The sequence below is a fragment of the Polypterus senegalus genome, chromosome 8 (assembly GCF_016835505.1).
Source record: "Polypterus senegalus isolate Bchr_013 chromosome 8, ASM1683550v1, whole genome shotgun sequence".
Classification (NCBI taxonomy): Eukaryota; Metazoa; Chordata; class Cladistia; order Polypteriformes; family Polypteridae; genus Polypterus; species Polypterus senegalus.
The window spans coordinates 169,134,900-169,162,596 of NC_053161.1; the positions used below are offsets into that span (position 1 = coordinate 169,134,900).

The window sequence follows — 27,697 nt, forward strand, 5'->3', positions numbered from 1 at the left end:
GTCTGGTGCGGGTTAAATTCTATGAGTAAATGTGAACTGAAAGGCATAAATCTGTAAGTCGGTCTCTTTGCCTGTCCTTAAAACATTTGACTGACACTCAATATATTCTGAAATGTTAAACCACATAAAGGCAGAATTAATGAACTCATTTTTGAATGAATTGTGTTTGTTCTCATTTCGTAATATTTTACTTTCTTCTACAGAGTTTTTTCTTTTCTTTGCATTTAGTTTTCTTTATTCTTATATAGGTAATTTTGCATTTATTTTTACATTTGTTTTTCTTAAGCCATCAATATGAATACCAATCCATTGGACACCCTTGAGTTTGTGATTCTCATGACTGATTCTAGTGGAAAGTTAATTAAAGATTTTTGGAGAGATACACATATTGGAGAGCAAGGTTAGAATATTGATGAATTAAGAGAAAACTAAAAATTAGACTGAATTATTTTGTTTAGATAATTCATACATTTCTAACTCAAACAAAGACCCTTCTAGCCATCCTTGTAACCAGTGACTGCCTCCCATAACATTAACATGAATTCAACTAAACTGTGAAGAAGTAATAAAATTACTTGATTGAATTATGAACAGTTATTCAGCATTCAAAACCATTTCTGTGAGTGCTGTAAAGTGTTCTTACATAGTAACTCTACAGTTCAGTGTTAACTATGAAAACCTAACAGTTCAAGTGAAATGCCAAGGTTTCTGACACTGAAAAAATAAACTTGCTAATGATAAAGTTGCAACCTTGCTTTTAGAGATCAGAATTAAAAAGGAGACGCTAGATCCATGTGCATCTAAAAGGATAGCCAACATACAGTAAATACTATAAATGAAAAATCTTTGGGGAAGATTTGGACTTTTTATCAAAAACTGTCTCCTACCTAACTGAAGAGGATACTTTCAATATCCCAAAATATAACAACAAATCTACTGAGACTATTATTCAGATCATCATTCAAATCCTAGCTCTGTAACTGTAAATTGTAAGATTTATTATTCTATATTCAGTTTTCTCTGAATTATACCCCTAGTCACCAGGAAAAGGCATCTCAGAAAATGCTTTCAAGTATATTTACAAAATCAATTACAAACAAAAAAGCATGACCACCTTTAACAAACCATAGCTCAATCTTGAATTAAGGTCTTTGAGTGTACATTATATATGTAAATAATGTGTCACATGTAAAGAATCCTTCACATCAAAGTATTTTACAATGCTGTAAGTAAAGCAGTTTTAGATAATGAAATTATTTTGAGCACAAGATCTGTATTATCATTTGTCTACAGCACAAAAGTGTCAGGAGGCAGAGAAGAACAAAAAAACAAGACCAAGAGATGGACAGTAATTAAATGGAACACAATGAGACATGTTCAGGTAAAAGGAAACTATGGGGGTAGGACAGATGTAAAAAGTCTAACATTTACAGATTACAGTGAATCTTTATAATTTATTGAATCTAATTCAACTTCTTTATTATGTTAACAGACAGATGGTTTGATTACTCACGAGACACGTCTACAACAGATGAGACCTGGTGTCAGTCTCCTGATGCCCTCTGACATAAGCCTTGACCTTATCAATGTCAGCTCCTGAAGTTCTCCACAGCAGCTGATGACATAGCCCAGCACAGCACAGTTCAGAGGAGATAAAGTCATCTCACTAAAGTCCATCTTTAAATCCTTCCCAATGGCATCTCTGATTAATTTTTCATTCTGAGTCTCATAGAGCCACTGACACACTTGCAGCGCTTCCCTTTTATCTTGTCCCCTTAGTGCCTGTTCAGCTTTCTTCTTGACCCAATCCAGTATCTGCTTTGCTGTCTTCCTTTCTAACTCCCCAAGGACTCTCCCTATCATTTTAAACACAGAAGGATTGGCCAGTCCCGCCATGAACTGTGTGAGAATCTCAAACCGTCCATCTTCATGGGAGTCCAGATTCACAAGCAGGTTCTCAATGCTCCTTGATGGATCGAGGTAGAAGGAACAGGCAGCTATGAACTCCTGCAGGGTGAGGTGGAAGAATGTGTATGTCATACAATTGCATGTATTTTCTCTCTGTAGGATTTCTTTTAGGAACCCAGAGAGGAAAGCAGAAGATAGGACTGGCCGAAGGCCAAAGGTGAACATCTCAAATTTGTCATAAAACACAAGAATCCTTTTGTCTACCCCATGATATGCCATTTTTCCCAGTTTGACCAAAATCCCTCGCTGGTCCTCAGCTTCTCGTCTGTGATTGGTGAGGATGTTGTGAAGAAACCTCGCAAAGAGCTCAGTGACAGTCCTGGGGGTGGTTTGTCGCTCTTCTTCAGGAGTCATGAAGTGGCTCTTTAGCACATCGCACATAATCCAGCAGTATGAGGGATTGAAGCACATGGTGTACAGGATGGCATTCTCCTCAACATACTGAAAAGCCTCAGTGCCCAGCTCAGCATCACCAAAGAACTTCTTAAAGTACATTAGCCTTTGTTCAGGGAAGAACCCCAGGATCTCCGCAAATCTATCAACTCTCTCCATGTCCAGGTCCTCCAGGGCTGTTGGTCTGCTTGTGATCAAAACTGTACAGCCCTTCAGTAATGTCCTTCTGACTAAGCTGGTGACCAGGATGTGGACAGAAAAGTAGTCATCTGGGTTTGAGCAGAGCCGCCCCTGTGTGAAATCCAGTTTGTGTTTGTACTCATCCAGCCCATCAAGTATAAAAAGGAGAGATTCAGGTTTCTTCAAGATGTCTTTCAGTTTGTCATCATAGAGGTATTTATAATGCCTTGCAATCAGCCTGGTCAGAGGCTGCTGTGGCTCTGTGTCTGTGTCAAGTAGGTTGAGCTCTCTGAATTTAAACAGGAATACAAAAGTAAACCTCTGGTACTGATAACCTCTGGCCCAGTCAAACATGATCTTCTGGACCATGGTGCTCTTTCCAATTCCAGCCACTCCACTGACCACTATTATTTGTGGGGGAGTCTCACTTCCAGGACTCTTCCTGAAAAGCTGCTCAGTCCAGATTCGCTCACATTTTACTTTTGTCCGCTCCTCCACCAGCTCTGCATGAGTTTTTCCAGTCTTCAGAAGCTCATGTTGAGTCTCAATATGATCTCTTCTGTACTGCTTAATGACCATCAGCTCTGTGTATCGAGTCTCAAAGCCCACAGCTCTTGTGTGCGGATCTCCAGAAGAAGGCTGATCTTCCAATGTTTTTGTGGATTCTGACACAGTTAGACAATGTGTCTTATGGAGGCCTGAAAGTCACAAAAAGAAAAGTGACAAAACAGAGGAGTGCAGGATCAGGGTCATGAGAGAAGAGGAAAATGTAGATTACCTTTAATATGAGCCTCAATAGGAGGAGATTGGAGAATAAACTGAATTTCTTCCAAAATGTCCAGTCCTAGAGAGATAAAAACATATAACAGATGGGTTTGTAATTTTAGAAGAAAGGTTACTGCCCCCCTTCCCAAAAACACACAAACAAACAAAAAGCACTTTCAAATATAAATATGCTTATTATATATGTAACCATAGACAAAAAAGGTTTGAAATATATTTCCCACATAAACATTGGGATTTATAAAAGAAAACTTGAAGAAGAAAGCTGTGTTTACATTTACAGCACCTCTGATCCATGTGTACACAACATTTTGGAAAAACCGGGAAATGACGACACCCTTGATCAAGCAGTGGAATGCAGGAAAATAGCTAAATTCACATTCGAAGTAAATCATACCACTAAGTCATCATTATAATGTGTGTTGACGTGACGAACATATTACACCTCAAAAGTGATAAATGTGAAGAACTGACTTGTTTACATTGCTAATGTAACAAAATTCATTTCTCATTTCACAATTAACAATATGACACATGTAAATCACAAAATTAATAGTCTGTTTAAAGTTAGGGCAGGCTGTATAATTTGTAAATACCCAACCTTCAAATATTGCAGGGCTTCCTAGGAAAAGACTTAAAAGTTGAGGTTGCAAATGTTATTACATTGTACCCATGGAAAATAGGTGGTTGGATTCCAACGACAACAAAAACTGCAATCTTTTGCTAGAGATTGCTCAAAATACACTTTTCTTCATTAATGTGTTTATAACAAAACTATTTTTGATAATTTGCACTTTTCATAACACAGTGACCATGAACTAACCCATAAAAGGCAATGCAAAGAAATACAATTGGTAACATACAAACATTTTTTCTAACTAGTCAGTCCCTAGAATTCTATGAACTTTTGTGCTAACATCTCAATTAAAAATTTTTTTTTTAAAAATACAAGAACATAGTCACTGCTGTCGTAAGACCTTGATACTTACAAGGTCTCAACATCATCTGTTCTGCACAGCTGGAGGATGGTGGTGGATCATGAAGAACACACCAGTTTGAAATAACCTGTCAGCAACAACTGCTTAATATTCTTCTTTAGGGATCAATGCAAGGTCCAAATGCCATTCTCTTAAAAACAAGTTATTAATATTCGTGAAGATCGCAAATATACAAGGTACCCAACGTGAAAGTAAAAAAAAAAAGGTTACAAAAACAAAAAGTCTGGTGTCACAAGAACGACAAAGAGTTGTGGAAGGTAGCCTCAAACACAAGCAGGCAGACACAGGAAGTCTCAAAACACACATGTTTATTAATAATAAAAGACCGCACATAACACAGTGCCTTGCACCAGACACCCTTGTGTCAGTCCCTTTCTCCTCCAGTCTCCGGACTGCTTTGGCCACCTTTCCACCTCTCCTCTCAAGCATTGCCTTTCTTCCTCCCAACTCCGGCTCCCTGAGTAGAGGCTGCAGGCTCCCTTTATACTCCACCCGGAAGTGCTTCAGGTGGTAATTAACCTCAATTAGACTGCACTTCCGGGTGTGGCTGCGTTACTGCCCACATGGGCTCAGGAAGCCTTGTAGCTGCCACAGAGCCCAACCAGGATGAGCTCCAGTGTTCCATGCTATGGGCCCCGATGCAACCCAGGGGAGCTGCCACCAAGTATTCCAGGGGACGTAGAGTGCATCCCATGGCTGCTCCCCTGGATCCAGTGTTGACCCGGCCGGGCATGGGTCCTGGCCATCCGCCACAGAGTCATTGGAAAGGTTTGGGGCAGCCAGCCATATAATATTTCCTGGCTGCAAAATTTATTAAATAGAACAGAAATGTTCACACGACTGAGTCCAAAACAGAACTGACTGCTGCCTTAAGATGGCAGCTTTTAAATGAAAGTTGAGGAAGTGATGTAATCAGGGCTGGAACCGGAAGTGACGTCCTTGGTTGCCCCAGAACCGGGTGGGACTTCCCGAGAATAGTCTAAAAGGAATTGAGAGAGAGAATCAGTGCACTTTGCCATCCCCCGGTCAGGCATGGAATTACGTTTATTCAAGCCCTTCAGTTTTCCCTAATCATGCGCATGTGACACTGGCAAATACTTAAAAACTTAATAAGGCACTAATGTTGAGGATTGACTGTATTATACATTACACCTATCTTCCAACTGCATGTGTCACGTGACTATTTGGTCCAATCATAATCAAGTGATCACACCTGCGGTAAAAGTTAGTCGTGACCATTTGTTAGAAATACTACAGGAAGCTATAGCAGAGCAAAACATTGACTGACCAAACACCACTATTCCCGTTGTCAAAAATTGGGAAAAAAGAGGCAAAAAAGGTTTGGGGTAGCCTCTCATATAATTGATCCTGGCTGCAAAATGATTGAGTTTATGTACAATTGTGTAAAGATTGGAGTCCAAAACAGAACTGACAGGTGACATTGAGATGATTGGTTTTAAAAGTGCAGCAAAGGAAGTGAGGTAATTATGACCAGAACTGGAAGTGATGTCAGCAGGCTCGTGACTAGAGGTGGCATTCTCTGTACCGTAAGTGACTTCATGGGGCTTGTGACCGGACATGGCATAGTCTGGACTGGAAGTGATGTAATCGGGCTCATGATCGGAAGGGACGTCAAGGAGAACAGGCGGAATTTTCTGTAATGGGTCTGCAGTGGAAAGACTGAAAGGATTAGTGCACCTCTCCACCCCTTGGTCTGGCGTGGAATTACCTTCCTTTGAGCCCTTTAGTTGCCTCCCATGTGCACGTGTGTGACACAGTGTTCAATGAGATCAAGACAGATAATAACCCAGATAACCCACCCAAAGGCACATTCAAGTCAGAATCATGGGAATATTTTATTTATCCAGTGGAGTATAGGGATGGCAGTCGTGTCATAGACAAAACACAACCATTTATTGTAATTTTGTCATAAAACTATCTCTAGCTGCAGGCAACACTTCAAATATGCAAGCACAGATCAGAAGACATCATCCCTACATTGATCTCAGTGGTGCACGAGGTAACTCTTCCCAGTGTTTTTAAAATGAAGATACAAGCTAAATCAGACTGTGCTCAAACAATTACCAAGAGAACTGGGGTTTTCATGGCACTGGATATGCACTGATAGAACTCAGATATGAAGTGCAGAGCCGACCATATTTCAGTCAAAATGCGTTGCTTAAACCTAATGCAGTAAAGGTTAAACTGCTGGAGGATTTGAGCAATGCAAAATTCATTGCTTTAACTACAGATGGGTGGACCTCCTGTGCAACAGAAAACTTCATTACAATCAAAGTGCCTGACCAACACCTGAGTAATTGCAAACCCCTTTCTCCAGGGACTTTCTATGAAAGTCACACAAGTGACCACTTCCCTGAAATACTATGGGAAACTGTAGTAAAGCAGAAAATCAACAGACCAAACGCCACCATTCCCATGAAAAGGGACAATGCCAAGAACATTGTGAAAGTAGTTGATTTTCATATTTGATGTTTTGCACATACAGTTAACCTCTCATCACAGAAAGAAATGGACATTAGCCAGGTATCCTGGCTTTTAGGCAGAGTGAGAAAAATGGTAATGGTTTTCCGTCCTAGCACTACTGCTGCAGCATTGCTAAAGGAATAAATCAAGAGATGCTTTAGCTTCCATCATGCAAGCTTATTAAGGATTTTCTCACTAGGTTGACCGCAATCTATGACATGCTTGAGTGCTACCTTAAAGAGTAGGTTGCTGCTTTCTTTGCACTTACAGACAGGAGTATTAAGAGGAACATTAAGGACATATGACTCTCTCTGATGAAGATGTAAAAATAGCCGAAGACATGGTTCAGGCTCTCAAACCACTGACAACAGTAACTACAGTTGTGCTTGAAAGTTTGTGAACCCTTTAGAATTTTCTATATTTCTGCATAAATATGACCTAAAATGTCATCAGATTTTCACTCAAGTCCTAAAAGTAGATAAAGAAAAACCAATTAAACAAATAAGACAAAAATATTATACTTGGACATTTATTTATTAAGGAAAATGATCAAATATTACAGATTTGTGAGTGGCAAAAGTATGTGAACCTTTGCTTTCAGTATCTGGTGTGACCCCCCCTTTGCAGCAATAATTGCAACTAAACGTTTCCAGTAACTTTTGATCATTCCTGCACACCGGCTTGGAGGAATTTTAGCCCATTCCTCCGTACAGAACAGCTTCAACTCTGGGATGTTGGTGGGTTTTCTCACATTAACTGCTCGCTTCAGGTCCTTCCACAACATTTCGATTGGATTAAGGTCAGGACTTTGACTTGGCCATTCCAAAACATTAACTTTATTCTTCTTTAACCATTCTTTGGTAAAACGACTCGTGTGCTTAGGGTCGTATTGCTGCGTGACCCACCTTCTCTTGAGATTAAGTTCATGGACAGATGTCCTGACATTTTCCTTTAGATTTCTCTGGATTGTTCCATCAATGAAGGCAAACTGTCCTGGCCCAGATGCAGCAAAACAGGCCCAAACCATGATACTACCACCACCGTGTTTCACAGATGGGACGAGGTTCTCATGCTGGAATGCAGTGTTTTCCTTTCTCCAAACATAACGCTTTTCATTTAAACCAAAAAGTTCTATTTTGGTCTCATCCGTCCACAAAACATTCTTCCAATAGCCTTCTGGTTTGTCCACGTGATCTTTAGCAAACTGCAGACGAGCAACAATGTTTTTTTGGAGAGCAGTGACTTTTTCCTTGCAACCCTGCCATGCACACCATTGTTATTCAGTGTTCTCCTGATGGTGGACTCATGAACATGAACATTAACCAACGTGAGAGAGGCCTTCAGTTGCTTAGAAGTTACCCTGGGGTCTTTTGTGACCTCGCCGGGTATTAAACACCTTGCTCTTGGAGTGATCTTTGTTGGTCGACCACTCTTGAGGAGGGTAACAATGGTCTTGAATCTCCTCCATTTGTACACAATCTGTCTGACTGTGGATTGGTGGAATCCAAACTCTTTGGAGATGATTCTGTAGCCTATTCCAGCCTGATGAGCATCAACAACTCTTTTTGTGAGGTCCTCAGAAATCTCCTTTGTTTGTTCCATGATACACTTCCACAGACATGTGTTGTGAAGAGCAGACTTTGATATATCCTGTTCTTTAAATAACACAGGGTGCCCACTCTCACCTGATTGTCATCCCTTTGATTGAAAACACCTGACTCTAATTTCACCTTCAAACTAACTACTAATCTGTGAGGTTCACATACTTTTGCAACTCACAAATATGTAATATTCAATCATTTTCCTCAATAAATAAATGATCAAGTATAATATTTTTGTCTCATTTGTTTAACTGGTTTCTCTTTATCTACTTTTAGGACTTGAGTGAAAACCTGATGATGTTTAAGTCATATTTATAAAGAAACTAGCAAAATACCCGCGCGTCGCAGTGGCGAAGTACTGCCTTAAAATTTTTATTAAGAAGAAAATTAAACCTTTTTAAACTGAGGGAAAATATGCCAATAATTATTTGTTAAGGATCTCTTTGTATACCACATTGTGAGTTCGGCCCTCCAGTTGTAATATGACCAAGCTGTGCACTGAGCTTACTCTTGAGCATGCAACGTACAGTTGGCCATGTGAACAGTAATCTTGTTTCAAATCTCACAGCTTGGATTGCTGCTGTCATAATCGGTTTGAGTTTCATGGTTTGTTTCAATTACGGCAGTATTTGTAGGACTTGTGTTGAAGAGACATTCGGCATCTGTCAAGCGTTGTAAGCATACAACCGGTTTCATCGATAACTTCGATCCAGCTTTTGAGAGTTTAAACATTCATAAACATCAAAGTGTCCACTACTGAAATTGTCACCTGTGAATCTAAGATGTTTAAGAGACATTGGTGGTTGTCAAAAGGTGTAAAATATTTGGCCATTTCGGTACACTTGAAAGCGACAACCAAACAATTCAGTGGCAGCCATTAACTCACATGCAGAACCATAGGTGAAGGACTTAAGCATTTCACTCTTCTAGTGCTCCTGTGTAGTATAATTAGCTCCTGTACCGTCATCAGTCCACACCTTGAACCTGTCCCAGTCATTCAATACATACGATACAATGTTCCTCTGGATATCAAGAGTGAGCCTGATATGGCCGTGCAATATGTAACAAAGAGAATGGAAAAGGTAGGTGCCATCTCCGGTCATGGAAACCACTCGGTAAGTGACGGTTCTTTGATCGATGGTGATCACCTCGATAGACATGTTAATGGTGGTACGGTTGGAATGATAAAGGAAATGTGTACCTGAACAATGTAAAGTAAGTCTAAAATATCTACACAATAACTATAATCATAATAAATGAACAATAAAACAGCGGAGAAGCCGTGGATTAAATAAAAAGGCTGTATTTATCAGCAGGGAGACGTGAATACCATGGTGAAGCAAGGAAGGGAATGTAGAGACTGGAGCGATGGACGGCTTTATATAGGCAGGCAGCCAACAACGTGGGAGGCGTTGGGATGGGGGACCCAACGCCGCCTCATACGGTGACCGAGCTGCAGGCTATGAACGTATATACGTACGTAAGTAGGATTCAGTTAGTGTTGGGAACCCGCATACCAAATTTCTTGAAGATGGGCCCATAAGTAACAAAGACCATTGAAAAGTTCAATATGGCGGTCGACAGTGGCATCATACCACCAAAATAAGTACGTACATTGGTTTCGGTTAGCGCAGGGAAGCCGCCTACAAAATTTCGTGAAGATGGGGCCATAAATAAGAAAGTTCAACATGGCGTACATTGTCGACCGTTATGACCTTTATGCATAGAATTTCGAAATGAAACCTGCTTAACCTTTGTAAGTATGCTCTAAGGAATGAGCCTACCATATTTCAGCCTTCTACCTACACGGAAAGTTGGAGAATTAGTGACATTGGAAACTTCAATATGGCGGTTGACAGTGGCGTCATACCACTGAAATAAGTATGTACATTGGTTTTGGTTAGCGCAGGGAATTCGCCTTCCAAATTTCGTGAGGATGGGGCCATAAATAAGAAAGTTCAACATGGCGGACGTTGTTGACCGTTACGTGTAGAATTTCGAAATGAAACCTGCTTAACTTTTGTAAGTAAGTTATAAGGAATGAGTCTGCTAAATTTCAGCCTTCTACCTACATGAGAATTTGGAGATTTAATGACGTTGGAAAGATTCAATATGGCGGCCGACAGTGGCATCATACCACCGAAATAAGTATGTACATCGGTTTTGGTTAGCGCAGGGAAGCCACATACCAAATTTCGTGAAGATGGGGCCATAAATAAGAAAGTTCAACATGGCGGATGTTGCCGACCGTTATGTGTAGAATTTCGAAATGAAACCTGCTTAACTTTTGTAAGTAAGCTATAAAGAATAATCCTGCCAAATTTTAGCCTTCCACCTACACGGGAAGTTGGAGAATTAGTGATGAGTGAGTGAGTGAGTCAGTCAGTCAGTCAGTGAGGGCTTTGCCTTTTATTAGTATAGATATAGAAAATTCTAAAGGTTTCACAAACTTTTAAGCACAACTGTATGTTGAGCAATGAAGAGCTGCCAACATAATGATGCTATTGAAGAAAAACTTAAATTTTCAACAGTGTCAATCTCCCTAAATGTAATCGGAGCAGTATACTGCACTCATATTGCAATAAGTGGGGACAGCAAGAATGAAGCTGCTTTGGTTAATTATAAGCTGTTGTAATCCAGGGGCCAGTCTGTGATTCATTTATTTTAAGGCAAAGTATCTTTGACTGACGTCATGGTATGTGGTATGTGATAACTACCTCATTGGTAAGGTAATTGTCTGAACTCTCAGTGTTTCATGCAGCCTGTAATATTCATAGTGATTGCAATCATGTCATTAAAATATACTAGATGATAGTGGCTACCCGCTCAGACGTTGACACTGTAATGCTGCACCAGAGCTGGCACCACCATTTAGGTGAATTAGGCACAGATCATAAATGGGGACACACAGGTTAGCTACCAAACAGTCAGTTGGCATTGAGTGCCACTTTTTGATAGGCAAATATTGTTTGCTTTCTGAAGTAGTCTGTATTTATATTTATTTATAAAGTGATAATCACAAAATAAGAAAATAAAATAAAATGAGACAGAGAAAGGTAAACGTTCCTGCTTCGTATTTCAGATGTCACAGCTAACTCTCACTGCATGCACAAAACATTTTAAGGGCTTTTTGTCTCTATCTTCTGTCTTTTCCGTGCAATCGGACTGCAGAGATGTCTCATCTGTCTGCCCTCAGTAGTTTTATTGTTGGTGTGGGAAGCACAGTTTTCTGATGCGCATGTCAGAGTATGTTAGCTTGAGTGATACATTTACAAGTTGAAACTTACAAATTGTTGCATATTGTGTCGAGTAAAGCGGTGAATCAATTTTGTTTAAGTCTCTGATTTTTTTAAACAGTATTTCTGTTTATTTATACAATTCATACATTAAAATTAAATAATTCTGTAGAGTTTACACAGCTTTAGAGGTAACATAAAACATTACATTTTGCCACCTTATTTAGAAAATGTATTTATTTAAATTAAAATTATTGTTTCCTTTCTCTATACTTTCAATCTTAAAAAAAGTAACTTATTTGTAAAACAAGGGGTGCACTAATAAGCTTGGCCTAGGGCGCAAAATAACCTAGCAAGGGCACTGGCACAAGTTATTGTGCTCTCAGTTGAGGAGCACAGCCTGATACTTTTGAATGCAAGGAGAGGGGTCTTGATGTGTCAGCTGAGAGGCAGCTCTACCAACCAATGAAGTTCTGTGGTATCATAATTGCATATGTATGAAGTTGATTGGCATGCCTCATATGTGGATGTTTCAGGGCAATGTTTCACATACATTCCCTTACGCATATTTCTAAGATGATTGTGATTTATAAAGGGTAAATTGCTTAGAAATATGAGTTGGCTTGGTTTGCTAAATCTGATTTGAGTCTAAATTTCCTAAATTTTTAGGAAGAAGGAAGGCCAATCACAACAGAAAGCATAAATCTCTGTAATTTCTGAGTGATTCATTTTTATAGTGTGACTACTGAGATGGATAAGGAGAAAGACAGTTGGTGTACTGCAGCCTCAGTATAGGGTGGTCCAGATCTAATTATGCAGATCCCGATCATCTGGATGATTTTGATTTATGCAGGGACGATTCTAGTTCGGCGCGAAGACGATTCTTTATGTCATCAGTTCGCACACTTCTCGATGACCCGGGATTTTTCACTTGATTTTCTATGTAATAAACTTAATAAGTTATAGCGTAATGAAAATTGCAGAATTAGATCTGGACCGTCCTATAAGTATTGTGTGACTGAATGGACTTGTCATCACTGTGCAGGCAGGTCTACACAGAATTACCCAGCAAATCTTTCATTTTTTTGTCTTGTATTATGCTCCGCTGATCCTCTTTCTTTCTTCCTCCATTCCGTGTCTGTCAATTCAAGGATTCCACGGGACATAGTTTTTCAAAAACTCACCTCCCTCTGTCACCTCCTCCAGTATTCTTGTCAGGTTTGGTGATGGAAATCTCACTATTTCCTCAGCTAATGCAACCCACAGGTTCACCAGCACCAGTTTATCCATCTTCATTACATCACTAATGAAGGACTCCACACCTGCTCGACCCTCAGACTCTTCTTTTTCTTTGACTATCTGAAGGTGAAGTGAGAATCAGAGGTGTAATTTAAATATACACAATGGAGGTCAGCGTGGTGTGATGACATTATGCTATAAATAGCTTTATTTAAAGATACTCAGCCTATCTTGTCCAGGAATGTGAGATATTTAGGATGTGCTGTGACAGTGTGGGTTGGCGCTATGCTACCAGGTTCTTCATACCCAAGGGGTGAGCCAGACAAATGAGGATACATACACATAGTAAGGGATAAGTGAAACAGTGCTCAGTACAAAAAGAGATTAATAAATAAAGAATCCAATAAAAAGAAGTGATAGTGGAGGTTAAAATCAAATAAATATTCCACTTAAACTGAGGTTAAAACTCCCAGGAAGGGAAACTATCCTCTAAAAACTCAGTGCCCAGTGCAACCCTTTTCCTGACTGGACCTTGCAGGAGGAGAAGATGCCAAACTGACAGGCACAACCATCCTTCCAACTGGCCCAACTGCAACTGCGGCCCGCAACACCTGTAACGTTGTCACGGAATGGCTCACCAGCAGGGCTCCCTGTCCGGGCCCAGGCTCAGGTCCTTGCTGTCCATGGCTTCACTCTGAGCCTATCCAACCTTCACTGACATGCCCATCTCCGCCAGTAATCTAATTAACCATAAAGTAAAACACGCTCATGCAAACCCACACCCAAATGGAGCCTGCTCCTTCTCAGGGCGTGATTGTTTATTTAAAATTGGCCACCTGTTGTTGAGCCGCAGAACCCAATCCCAAACCCCATCCATTCCATAAGAGCTCATTCTTTCTGTTCACTAACTTATATCTGCAGTGCTTACTTCTCTATAACACAAACACTCACTTACCTTGGCCTCATCGTTGGTGAGGATGTGCTTAGTAACCAGGTTCTGAAGGATACTTGTGACATCGTACTCAATCACGTAGGCCAGGTAGGGCCTGTAGTATTTAGTGATCTTGAGGAGATCTTCATGAGGGAATCTTTTCACAACTTTTGAAAATTTTTTTGTCAAACCTGAATGAAATACAGAAACAGAGTCATAAATGAGCTGTGGAGACTCAGGGGTTTAAATATCTGTATTCTAGTAAATATTCTGAGTGACTATAAATATGCACACATTAAGTATGACAGAAGATATTTTACCTATGGTACAATAAATGGTTTAAAAAAAAAAAAAAAATCTTATATTCCAGCACTTCACTTGACAATTACACAGTTTCTTTATTTGTCATTGTGAAATCAAATGCTCAAATGGAGCCTCTGCCAAAGCTTACTGGACAGCAGGTCAGTGACATTTAGATACACTCACACCACACCACAGTTCTGTTAAATTTTACTTTTTTTTAATTTTGTTAAAAAAGACCACTTTTGAAGGATAATAATCTTAATTTGTTTTATCAAAGCCAGTTTGATTGTGTTTATGACCCGACATTTGCGCGAGAGACATATGTGTGCCGACAAAATCACGAAAGTTTCATTAAATATGAATTACTAGTTTAAAGCATATATAATAATGTTTATTTTAGAAGTCAATATTATGAGACGCGGCATGCCATCAGCACGGCACGCAGAGAGTCCGTTAAGATCACGCCCTGCTTATTTACACTGTAAAAATACTGCGTTAAAATTACTTAAAAAAAATAAGGCAACAAATTACAAGCAATATTTTTGAGTAGATTTAATATACTGCACTATTGAGTAAACTTAATTTAATAATTAACTCAAATTTACCTAAAATAAATGAGTGTAGTGGCAAAAATGGTTTCATTTTACTCATTTGAATTAAAGTACTCAAAAAAAGTGACTATGCAACGCTGGACAGTAATGACTTAACAAATACATTCTAAAAATCCATATATCTTTATTTATTTGAACATACAGAGAGAGTCACAACAACGGAGTTATATTTTCAAAGTAAAATTAAATCAAATGTCTGAGGATAATTTTTACTGAATTACTGACATTCAAATGTCAAAAGTTTTTTTAAACTTTCTTCAAAAAGTATATCTCAATCAAATAATGTCCCAGGAATGAGTGGTAAACGGGAAGGAAACAGAGAGTGAAAGCGTGAAATCCTACGGCAGGTGCCGCTCTTCAAACACGCCCTGCATTTACGCTAACATGTCCTCTTAAATGAATGGCCGCCTTTTCACTACTTTTCAGTATGCGATAGCGAAAATCCTGAAATAAAATAGGAAATCAAACATCGCTAAATAAATCACAGTGTTAAAAATTAACCAGAAAATATATGGCCTATGTCGAACACTAATTAAATAAGATGTAAAATAATACCGTGACGGTTAGGCAAAAGTCATTACATGTTGTTTACAGGTCGTAGTTTGGGACAAACGCCATATCGTTCTCAAACTTATCTCAAATTGTCATTTTCTTTTTCTGTGTAAAATAAAAGTTTTAAACGATAAAAAAAACATTAACATACGTAACTATCCGGGAAATGTGCTTGCTTTTTAAAGCAAACCAACGAGGTAAGTTGTTAGAAAAACGCTACCTTGCCCGCCATGTTTCCCACATGAAGGGAAAGTTTTCGTGAAAACAACAAATGCTTACATCTGTAACTATATGAGATGAAATACTAGTTATTCATTACGGAATTAATATGCTTTATACTTACACATTCGTAGTAAAATAGCTCTTATGATGGATAAGCGTTACAGCTGAATGCGTTGTTGTAAAAACCAAGAAATCAATGTAATGACACGGCACTTCCTCTAACATTTCGATGTGAGAGGAAGTGCCCTGTCATTAAATTTAACTTAACTTAAATGTGTTCAATTCACAGTATATTTTTTACATAGAATAAGTTATAAAAAATTTTTACATTTGAAGAAAAATAATAAGTTAACATTATTCTTAATTTTTTTATTGAATTGAATAAGGGCGGCACGGTAGCGCTGCTGCCTCGCAGTTCACTTCCCGGGTCCTCCGTGCGTGGAGTTTGCATGTTCTCCCCGTGTCTGCGTGGGTTTCCTCCGGGTGCTCCGGTTTCCTCCCACAGTCCAAAGACATGCAGGTTAGGTGGATTGGCGATTCTAAATTGGCCCTAGTGTGTGTTTGTGTGTGTCCTGCGGTGGGTTGGCACCCTGCCCTGGATTGGTTCCTGTCTTGTGCCCTGTGTTGGCTGGGATTGGCTCCAGCAGACCCCCGTGACTCTGTATTCGGATTCAGCGGGTTAGAAAATGGATGGATGGATGAATTAAAATAATCAAGAAAAAGGGTAAAACCCATTTTTATTAATTAAGGTAATGATTATTTTGCGTATAGTTAGCTATTTTTTATTATTATTTTTCACACATGCAAGATTTATTTTTTACAGTGTAGGAAGAATTGCAGCAAGACTTGATAGTTGAGGGTATTTAGACTTGCTGGCTGCCTGACTGCTGGTAATTCTGCTTTGTATATTATGCCAACCCTCAACTGAGTTATTTGTTCGCGGCATGCCATCAGCAGTTCTAACAGTTATAACCTAGCACATAATGTGTACATAATGCGCAAGTACGCATCCCACTCTCTTGGCCTCTCTCGCGATTTTGTCGTGGCGATTTTGTCGCCTCGCATTTGTCGAAACTAGTTAGCGGGTTTGTCGGCACTCATTTGTCCGTCTCGGTTTTGTCGTGGTGCATATGTCTATCGCACTATTGTCGGTGAAACGATTGTGTTATGAAGGAAAACATTACTTTCTGATTTTCAGTATGTACTAAAACATTTGCCAAAATATCAACATCATTAGTAACATGTTTGTCTTGTAAGATGCACAATGATTAGGTTCTGTTTTCTTCTTTGGAATGACATTGACTGAAGTCTGTTAGAGTTTTTGGTAAAGTGTGATCTTCTCCAGGGCTCCTACAAAAAAGTTAGCATTCAAAGGGATAATTTAAAATAAAGCCTTAAAGGATTTTTGTAGGATAGTCAGTTTCTCTGTTTTGTAAAAAATTCAGAGCACCTTGAGTTTTGACGAGTCTCGTGTGGTTTGTCCAGCTCTACAATGGACAGCGTATCAATAACCTGCAGCAATGCTATTTCAGCTAGGAAGTGAGAGCTTCTGCTTTTTTACACTCCAGAGTGTGCAGGAGCTTAAATCATCTCTTAATTGTTAGTTAATTATTTGTGTTCACTAACTTTACTTTCATATATTTATTTTTGAGCAAAAATCTTAGCAGCTTTTTTGCATGCCTATAATAAATACAGTGAAACTTAAACATTAGTCATTGTATCACTTATGATCAAAACTTATATTGTGCTGTAATGTCAGTATGTTTTATCAGAGCATTGGTCTCAATGAAAATATGAAATTGTGTAGAAATGCATTTAATAACATTTCTTCTGCTAGTGTTAAGGGTGTTATTAGCAATGGTGACCTGTATTAAGGAAGTGTAGTGACTTCCATTTCAGATTAAGAGGTAGAGTATGTAGTCCAGGAGAACAATAGCATTGTATTTACAGGAGTTAAGAGGGTTAAGGGAAGACAAAAAATGTTATAAATGAAGAAATAGTCAGTTTTTGAGTAAATGTGAATAAATGAATATAGTCATAAAGCCTGCTTTCTCCATTTAAAGGTACAAACAAGACTCCAATTCTAAATGGAATTACAATCCATTGACCTACCCCTTTTCTATGTTTATATTTTTAAGTTCAATAAGTACAACAAAAACATTTAGGAAAACAGATTAAAGCCATAAAAGGCAACAACCAAGGGCCTGGTAAAACTATAAAGATTAAAAAGTATTGATGCCCATGCAGACCAGGGAGCCACAGAAGGGAAAAGAAATAAGTAAAAGGGGAAAATGAAGCATTAAGATTAGTGGCATAACACAGATCCCTTGCCAACCAGCTCTGAACCAAATGCAGAGCAGCTAGCTGCTTTTCTATACTGGAGCCAGATGATCCATTGATCATCACCACTGAATGTTCAGGTAGAGTTAGATTAAAGAAACAACATTTCCAAGATATACATATACATGAGGCACAAGTGGAATGTTAAAAGAAAAAAATATTAGACAGACAGTTGGAAACATTTGTCCAAGAAGCAGAATCTGGAAGGCAGTCCTTCAGCTGTATGGCGCTCAGACTCTGGAATGACCTACCAAAATTAATCAGGTCAGCTGACTCCATGAATTCTTTTAAAAAACAACTCAAAACTCATCTGTTCAGGAAGACTTTTAGCTCTACTTGACTTTATTACCCTTCTCTCAGTTTACCTCCCTGCCAAGATGCTCATGTAACCTGTACAGTATGTATGTGTGCTAGACATCAATTGTGTTGTCTGTTAAGCTTGTCTCTGAATTTGCTATCTTACTCTTCTTTATTTATTTATCTGGTTCAGTACAATGCTATATACTATATACCCTGCCGTTCTATCTTAAACTATGTGAAGTGCCTTGAGCATGGGAAAGGCGCTATATAAATAAAATGTATTATTATTATTATTATTATTATTATTATTATTATTATTATTATTATTATCATCATCATCATCATCTTTGAGTTTTTCTTACCACGCAGAGAGGCAGCTTCTTCATCGGTTCGTCTTTTCCAAGAGCATGCCAAATTGGTCTTCTTATTACTATTGGATTTGGGGTGTGCCATTTGAAAATATATTTAAGAGGAATAAAAAGTGCCAGCATTCCTTTCCAAGAGTGCTTTCAACAAAGCTCTTCTGACCTCTAGACATATGGGGGCTGTGAAAAGATGACAGAGATAGTAATGAACTGAACAGTTCAGGAAGAAGAATTGCAGGGTCTGAGTAGATGATCAGTAGTTAAGTACATTGATTGCCCACTTGCGCCTGGCAAGCTGAAGAGAGATGAGCTTCTTCTGAACATTCAGATACACTCATAACTTTATATATGTGCCATAATAATACACAATCAATATAGGGTCATACTGTAGATGTCATTTTAGAAAGGTAATGTGTCTGTTGTTGGGAACAAATGATTTGAAGAACTGTGGCTTGTTCCTGTAAAGGTATGCCTCCCACTACATTAATTAACCAGACATGTAAACATAACACAGATGCTGGGTGCTTTTAGATTGACCATACATTCTATGACAGCTCTCATGTTCTTGTTACAAGAGTCTGCAGAAACATTAAAGGGTAGAAGGATGAATCAAATAATCAGGTAGACTTTATATAGCACCCTACAAAGAGCACTGCATCAACTACAGTTTTGAAGATAAAGTAACTCTGTGGAGAGTCAAAGGTTATTCTGGGTAACTTAAAATACAAACAGACATAAAAAGGTTTCCGAGAGCAGAAACAAATTTACATGAATGTGCAGAGTGGAGTTGTACAAAAAATCATTAGAATAATTAGAAGGCCAGCATCAGAGGATCTTAGAAACCTGAAAGTTGTAATAAGGTAAATAACAATGACATTTAATCTGGGGGGAGCTGAAATTATTTATCATCTTTATAAAACTTATCAGTACTGTTTTAAGGATAATTCACTATCACAGAGAAATCCATTGTAGCCATGGCAATGACTCGTTGATGACTCAGGTGCCGCCGAGAGTGGCAGCCTTTCCAGCAGCTCCGTGTACGACTTTATTTTTCTACCTTTTTTCTCTATTTTTCTCTTTTTTATTGATCACTCCTATCTACTTTCTTTTATGTGAACTCGTTCCCTGGACACTTTTACTATTTGGACATGGATTTTTACACGCCGAGACTCGTCTATTCAAGTAATCAACTTCAAGTGCTGAGAACAAATGCCTGTGTTGGTGTGGTTCCCTATTTACCTGACGAGGTAAGAAGGCGGTATCGTGGCAGCAGAGCCGGTGCTAAGCTAAAAACGAAGTGCCTTGTGAGAAAGTGGCGCTACAAATCTTCGGTGCCTTCTGTGATCCTGGGAAATGGAACTATCCTACAGACAGACCTCAGTATGTGCATCTCGGGTACTGCAGGTCTGACATTGTGGTCAGCAACACAGGAGCGCCGCAGGGGACTGTACTTTCTCTGGTCCTGTTCATCCTATATACATCAGACTTCCAATACAACTCGGAGTCCTGTCACGTGGAAAAGTGCAGACCTATAAACACCTGGGAGTGCAGCTGGATGATAAATTGGACTGGACTGCCAAAACTGATGCTCTGTGCAAGAGAGGACAGAGCCGACTATACTTCCTTAGAAGGCTGGCGTCCTTCAACATCTGCAATAAGATGCTGCAGATGTTCTATCAGACTGTTGTGGTGAGCGCCCTCTTCTACGCAGTGGTGTGCTGGGGAGGCAGCATAAAGAAGAGGGACGCCTCATGCCTGGACAAACTGGTGAGGAAGGCAGGCTCTATTGTAGGAATGGAGCTGGACAGTTTGACATCCGTGGCAGAGCAACAGGCACTGAGCAGGCTCCTGTCAGTCATGGAGAATCCACTGCATCCACTGAACAGGATCATCTCCAGACAGACGAGCAGCTTCAGCAACAGACTATTGTCACTGTCCTGCTTAGACAGGACAGACTGAGGAGACCCCACACTATGCGATTCTTCAATTCCACCATTAAATGTTAACATTATTCAAAGTTGCATTGTTATCACTCTTTAATTTAATATTGTTCTTTATCAGTATGCTGCTGCTGGAGTATGTGAATTTCCCCTTGGGATGAATAAAGAGTGTCTTTTATTATCTATCTATCTAGTATCTATCTATCTATCTATCTATCTATCTATCTATCTATCTATCTATCTATCTATCTATCTATCTATCTATCTATCTATCTATCTATCTATCTATCTATCTATTTATAGACTTTTATAACCCATAGGTACTTGAGCAGGAAGACCATTAAAATGAAAGTGTATTATAAATGAAGTACTGAGTTTAACTGCATTACCTCAAAACAACCCTAGAAACATGTAAATTTTTTTGTAGTTTTGATTTTATGAATAATAATGTAGGGAAAGGTCAGAAAAATAGAATTAAAGCAAGAATAACCTGAAGATGTAATAAGCAAGTGAACTGTTAAATAAAAAAACTATCAGATGCCTGAATACCAAAAGACAAGACACTGTCCATTTAAACCGAAACTGGAATCTACAGTAAGTCATGAAACCTAAACCATGGCCTAATCCCCTTTCCACTGGAAAAATAAGTTTGAAGAAGTGTATTCTCTCTAAAGCTAGGATGAATCACAGCCTCATATCGCTGTTGTATATAGGTGGGTCGCAAAGACATTATATGTCACCACTGTGTCACCTGACGGACTTTGGTTATAGGGATCAAAAAGAATATGGCTACAGCCATGTAAAGACAATGAAAAAATATTGACCATCTGAAGAATGGTATTGCCAGACTAGCTATTAACAAAATAAAATACATACATACATACTTACTAACTAATAAAATAGTCACAAAAAGTACTTGAGAAATTATTGGATGCCAAAACTCATTGCCATTATATCTGGTTGCTTCTGCGCACTCAGAAAGGGAATCATGTCTCCATATCAACACTTTCCCTGAACCTGTTCCGGGGTAAATGGTAATCCTTAAGGCTCATTACTAGAAATAGCATGGGTTTGAAACTACGCTTGTAGCCAAGGGTGGGATATCCTAAGCAGAGACTTGCAATATGACTGTTAATATATTTTTAGGAGAAACAATATTTCCAGGGTTAGGGAGCTATTCAGCATTTACATATTGCTTAATGTGTTAACCTTGTCACCAGCTTCACAAGAAATTAAACAATGACACCTGCTAAAAACCAAATACAACTGATTAAGTCAATTTTAAATGCACAGGGTATGTGCAGTTTGTACACCACACAAGTGCAGGTGTTGTAGGAGCAGTACGCATCTAAGTACTGCTGTAAGGCATGAAATTCCAAAACCATCTGCTGTTACAAAGTTGTGATAGCATTAAGCTGTTCTCTTTTGTTCCCCTTTAAGCTTTTAATTACAGCAAACAATCTCTTCATCTATGGATGAACACAAAGCAATCATTGCTTTTGTTAAGGACATGTTAACGGAGGAAGAGAGTCTTGCGAATAATGAGAAAGATAATAACTGAGATATGAAAGTAATAAATAGGGGCAAGAAAATCATAACTGGGGATCAAGGTAAAGGTCGAAACACATTAAGAATAATAATAATAATAATAATAATAATAATAATAATAATAATAATGTCAAAAGCCAAATGCAGAAGGCAAAAAATTAAGGTTAAAAAAAAAAGTTGTGACACTAATCATTGTGGGAGGACTTTTAAGCTTTCTCTGTGTCATATACCACCACTATCCTATTCATCTTTGGAAAAATATTAATTGAAATTTTGATGTTTCTTCTGTTTTAGCTTTAATACACTCAACCATGTCTTTGAAAGTTCTCCTTGCAACTAAAGTAAATTCCAGTCACCACTACTACTCAAAATGTGGGACTTCCTAGTAAGGCTTAATAAGAACTGTGGACACTGGAGGGCCTGTCACTCCTCAACAACCAATACATGGACACTAAGGACACAAGTTAAAAGCACAACAAGCTTGTTTATTTAATTAACTCTTCACAGTGATTTTCCCAGCACTACAGTCACAGATAAATAAGCAGTACAGCCCACACAATTCTTTTCTCTCTCTCTTTCTTCCTCCTCCACGCCTCCCATTGTCTACCATCCACCCGCCAGGGTTTAAGGTGGTCCTTTTTATATTGGGCAACCCGGAAGTACTTCTGCCCTTCCATTCACGTGGCCTGCCAGCACTTCACGGTTAGGCAAAATCCTTCTTATATAAGTCCTCCACAGCACTCCCTGGTGACACCCACAGCACCCAACAGTGCTGAGATAAAGAACTCCAAGTCCCATATTGCCCTGCAGGAAACCAGGGCACTGCTATAATCCCAGGGAGTTGCCATCTAGCATCTCAGGGGAGGCAGTGCCTTAAAGAAGCTGCCTTCCCCTATCCTTCCATACCCAGCCGTCTTTTACAGAACATACGTATTAAACATAAGAAATGTGACAAATAAGAGGAATCTATTCAGTCCTTCAACCCCGTTTGTTTAGCTAATAGCTCAGCTGTTACAATATCTCGTCCAGATTCTTCATAAAGGTTGTCCAGGTTTCTGCTTCACCTCCATGTCTCATTAGTTTGCTACAGAGTCCCACAACTCTTTGCATAAAGAATGCTCTAATTTAGAAGTTGCTTCTGTGCACTCAGATTTAGGTCATTCACTTACATTACTAATGTTTATTTCCTTTATACCTGAAGCTCTGTTTCTACTGTCATCTTGGTCTATCTATGATTAAAAAAAATAAATAAATACAAATGTTCCTCTTATACATCAGATTTAATTTCTATTTTAAACGTACACTTGATTTATTAGGATTATATAGTGGGTAGTGCTGTTGCCTCCTGGCCTCTGGATCTGCTGTGACTCTGCGTGCTCTTACCATTCGTAAATAAAGCAGTGAGGATCAAAGATGATTCATATATAGGCATCTGCACTAATGGGAGCTGAGGAAATGTGAAAGGCTAAGCTGTACTTCAAGAATTAATAATAAAAACAGTAAGTAAATATAAAATCTTCCACGTGCATTGAAATCCTTTGGACACAAAACAGCTAGGTTAGTATTTGCACATTTACCTAAAAAGGACTTTTTTCATCTTCATAATAAAGCTAAGAAGTTATCTATCTGCTTCAAAGCAATTGCTCTGACTACTCACACCTACTGCATAATAGGCAGCATCACCATTCTCAGATGAATTAGCAAAATTGAAATTAAAGACTTTACCTGTGATATTGAAGCTGCAGCAGACATCGACGCCCAAAACAGATCTAACAGTTGTTTTTCAGTTCTGGAACAGCACCCAAAACCCCAGGAAGTAGGAGTGGCTTTTTAAACTCATCTGTATACTTTCCAGGCGCTCTTCTACATTCCATCAGACTGTGAAAAGCAGGTTTTCTACTCTTGAACATGATACAGTATGTTGAAATACTGCATGACAATCATTATGTGTCAGTAACTTGCACTACAACTGAGCAAGGCCAGAGCTCCTCCCAAGGAAATACAGGCAACAGTAAGACTTATACTGTAAGTTTCATTGGAGCTGCAGTGTTAAAGGTTAGTGAGATCAAATTTCACTATACCCAGAAACAAGCCCCAGCATTTCTTCCTTTGGAATTTTCAGGAGCTCACAGGTAGAGTATATGAGAAATATGTAATAAGCCCCATGCCCTTTGTCTCCCAATAAGGGTAGGTTTTTCTTTTGAAGTATTTGAGGTGTCCTCAATGTCCAAAGCACTTCAACTGTCAAATCTCCATTTGGAATTACAGTTGCTGAAGGGCATTATGGATACAGTTCACTTTAATACAGTTTATTGGTAAAAAGCACTGAATTAACTGAAGAGAGTTGCACATGTTTGCACAAATTTACAAATGCAACAGAGCAAAGCAAAATGTTAACAATTCACGTACATAGGGACACATCACTTTAATGAACAGTAACAGTGATATCAGCACTTGTGTCAGAATGTATTGCAAGTAAAGCTAATAGAGAACTGACTAATAAAAATAGGGCCATTTGAGAGCTGATAAAGGGAAATTAAAACTTCCAGTTAACTGTGATGATAATACTTTAGAAATAATTCTAAATTACAGATGATTGAGAATTAATTTGTGCCAGTTTTGGAAGAGATTGTGTGTTTTTGTTAACAATGTGCTTTCCACTTTGTTTATTAATTTAATCACTGAGGTGGAAAAGAGTTTGCCATTTAATGGAGTCTTTGGATGTATGCAGCATTACATTTTAAAGGCACAGCATCTGTTGCTAGCCATGTGATCAGCCATATTTATAACAATGCAATGCAAGACATGGTGGATGTTGGACTTTTTTGCCAATTGTATATGAGGACTACATCTGCAGGAGATGCCAGCTGATCCAGCACCTCAATTTCAGGGTCACTGAATTTGAAGAGGAGTTGGCTAGCCTGCATTGTAGTAGAGAATTGACAGGCCTGGCCCAGGTATCCTTTAGGTAGATAGTGTGCACCCCTAAGGTGGCGCGGGAGGAGATTCTAGACCAGGCAGGTAGAAATAGGTGGGTCCATGTCACAAAGCGTAAGGTAAAGGGTGCACACTGTCTGGGAGTGTCAACCCCAGAATTAGAAGTGTAAAACCATTTTCAGGTCCTTGCGGCGCTGGACGGTGTCTCTGAAGATTCTGAGGTGGTAAGCAGGGATGAGCAGCACCAACAGGCCACTCTAAAACCAGTTCCCAAAAAGAGAGGTAGTGATAGTTGGTGACTCAATCATTAGGGGGACTAAAGCGCAGGTGTGCTCCAGAGAGAGAGAGAGTCTCGCACAGTGTGTTGCCTTCCAGGTGCACAGGTGGGGGACCTCCCTGGAAGGGTGAACAGGCTCTTGGCCAGAGCGGTGGTGGATCCAGTTGTCATTGTCCATGTTGGAGCAAATGACATACATAAGGGGAGTCTGTCAGTTCTGTGATCCAAATTTAAAGAGTTAGGTCCCAAGCTGAGGAGCAGAACTGACAAGGTAGTCTTCTCCGAAGTTCTGCCTGTGCCACGCGCCTGTCCAGGTAAAATTAAGGAGACTAGAAGGCTTAACACGTGGCTCAAATCTTGGTGCAGGTTAGATGGATATAGGTTTATGGGGCATTGGGACTCCTTTTGGAACAGATGGGACCTGTTCCGCTATGACGGGTTACATCTGAACTGGAGGGGCACCAATGTATTGGGGAGGCATATGTGTAGGCTAGTCGAGGATTGTTTAAACTAGGGAATGGGGTGGCAGGGCGTTTAGGACAGGCCAGAATTAGATCTATACATAGAAGAACAAACAATGGTGTAGAAATAAAAATGCATAGTAATGTAAATTCTAAGCAAACATCTAAATGTTGAAGGAGTAACAAATTAAAAACAGTTTGCCTTAATGCTAGAAGTATTAAAAATAAGGTAAGTGAGTTGGAGTTGTATGTAGCAGAGCATAATTATGATATTAAAGCAATAACGGAAACCTGGCTAAATAATAAAGATGGGGATGAGTATAACATAGAGGGATACACATTTTTTAGGAAGGACAGACAGAACAGAAAAGGAGGTGGGGTTGCTGTTTATGCCAAAAAGAACTTAAATGTAGGTCCTCTTCAGTTGGATGATGAGCCCCATCTTAGTGAGGACATGTGACTTGGAAAATATTAGGGAAAGAGGTCTTGTTTTAGGAGTGTGTTATAGACCACCCAATGCAGACAGTAATTACAACACACATCTTTTAAGTAATATTTTAAAAAAGCAAGTTTAGAGGGAGATCTTATAGTCATGGGGGACTTTAATTATCTGAATACTAACTGGGAAAACCTTGCAAATGGCGGAACACAAGAGTTTTTAGAAGTAATCAGCGACTGCTTTTTAACACAGCATGTTAAAGCATCAACACGGGGTGAAACCTGTCGGGATTTAGTATTCTGCAATAATCAGGATAGAATTGAGGGTGTAAAAGTGATTGAATGACTAGGGTCGAGTGACCATAATATAATACAATTCTCAGTATTTTGTAAGAATGCAGATGCAAAAACTAAAATTGTTAAGTTGAACTTTGGTAGGGCTAATTTTGAGCAGATGCGACAAAGTCTAAGGAGGAGAGACTGGGATAAGCTTTTAAGTGTGGAGACAGTCGAGGAGCAGTGGAACAGGTTTAAAAATGTTTTACATGTAATGCAGAACAGATACATACCTAAATTTGGAATTAATAGGAAATTTTAAAAACTCCATAGTGGATTAATAAATATTTTAAAAAGAAGTTGCAAAGGAAATAAATGCTTTATATGGCATATAAGACTAATGACTGTAAAGTGAATCGTAGAGAGTATGAGAACATGAAGGCAACCATTAAGAAGGATATCAGGGAGGCTAAAAGACAGTTGGAGAGGAATATAGCAGATAAGGCGAAAGAAGACCCTAAGAGATTCAGTATTTTATTAGTAAAAGAACAGTTAAGGAGGAGGTCAAGTGCATCAGGAATAGTAAAGGGGAATTTAAAAGATACAGACAATGAAATAGCAGACGTTCTAAAGTTGCATTTTTCATAAGTAAGCAAGTGGACAACCTCCCAGAGGTAACAGGGACTACTAAGGAGGAACTGAGGGATTTGAAAATTGTCAAGGGAGATGTGCTGCCCAGATTAAATAAGCTGAAATCAAACAAATCATCAGGGGCCTCATGTATAAACGGTGCGTACGCACAGAAATGTTGCGTAAGAACTTTTCCACATTCAAATCGCGATCTATAAAACCTACACTTGGCATAAAGCTACGCACTTTTCCACGGTACCTCATACCTTGTCGTACGCAAGTTCTCCGCTCGGTTTTGCAGACTGGCGGCACCCAGCGTCAAAGCAATGCTACTGTTCCTGTGTGGTTACTCCTTATTTTCCTTTATAAATACACCGAAACTAACCGCATGTTGTTTATTAGTGTAATGCATCTGATTGTAATTAACTTGTAACAATATAATGGTCCAGGGAATAGCCATAGTATTCCAAATACCATAACTGCTTTAGCGTTGTTACTCTCACTGCACCTTCTTCTTCTTCTTTCAGCTGCTCCCGTTAGGAGTTGCCACAGCGGATCATCTTTTTCCATATTACTCTCACTGCACCACTCATAGTATTTATATCACTGTATCTGAGTGTGAATCACAGCAGCAGCTGATCGGAAAGAGAATTATCGGTATCCAGCTTCAAGGACACGCTGTCT

The 27,697-nt window shown here is 39.1% G+C and overlaps 1 protein-coding gene across 2 annotated transcripts in view; it reads right to left on the bottom strand.

Moving 5' to 3' along the window:
- Positions 1-23,928, bottom strand: part of LOC120534492 (NACHT, LRR and PYD domains-containing protein 3-like) — a 44,316-nt gene extending 20,388 nt beyond the window's left edge. The window contains exons 1-6 of one of the 2 annotated variants that reach the window (XM_039762094.1): positions 23,720-23,922; positions 18,504-18,686; positions 13,838-14,004; positions 12,828-13,002; positions 3,320-3,385; positions 1,514-3,239 (exon numbers count right to left, since the gene is read on the bottom strand). In XM_039762094.1, the coding sequence (XP_039618028.1) occupies positions 1,514-3,239; positions 3,320-3,385; positions 12,828-13,002; positions 13,838-14,004; positions 18,504-18,594 (2,225 nt within the window). In that variant the 5' untranslated portion in view covers positions 18,595-18,686; positions 23,720-23,922. Of the gene's footprint in view, positions 1-1,513; positions 3,240-3,319; positions 3,386-12,827; positions 13,003-13,837; positions 14,005-18,503; positions 18,687-23,719 lie in introns of both variants that reach the window. The other variant, XM_039762095.1, reaches the window with a different exon arrangement.
- Between the last annotated feature and the right edge of the window lie 3,769 nt (positions 23,929-27,697).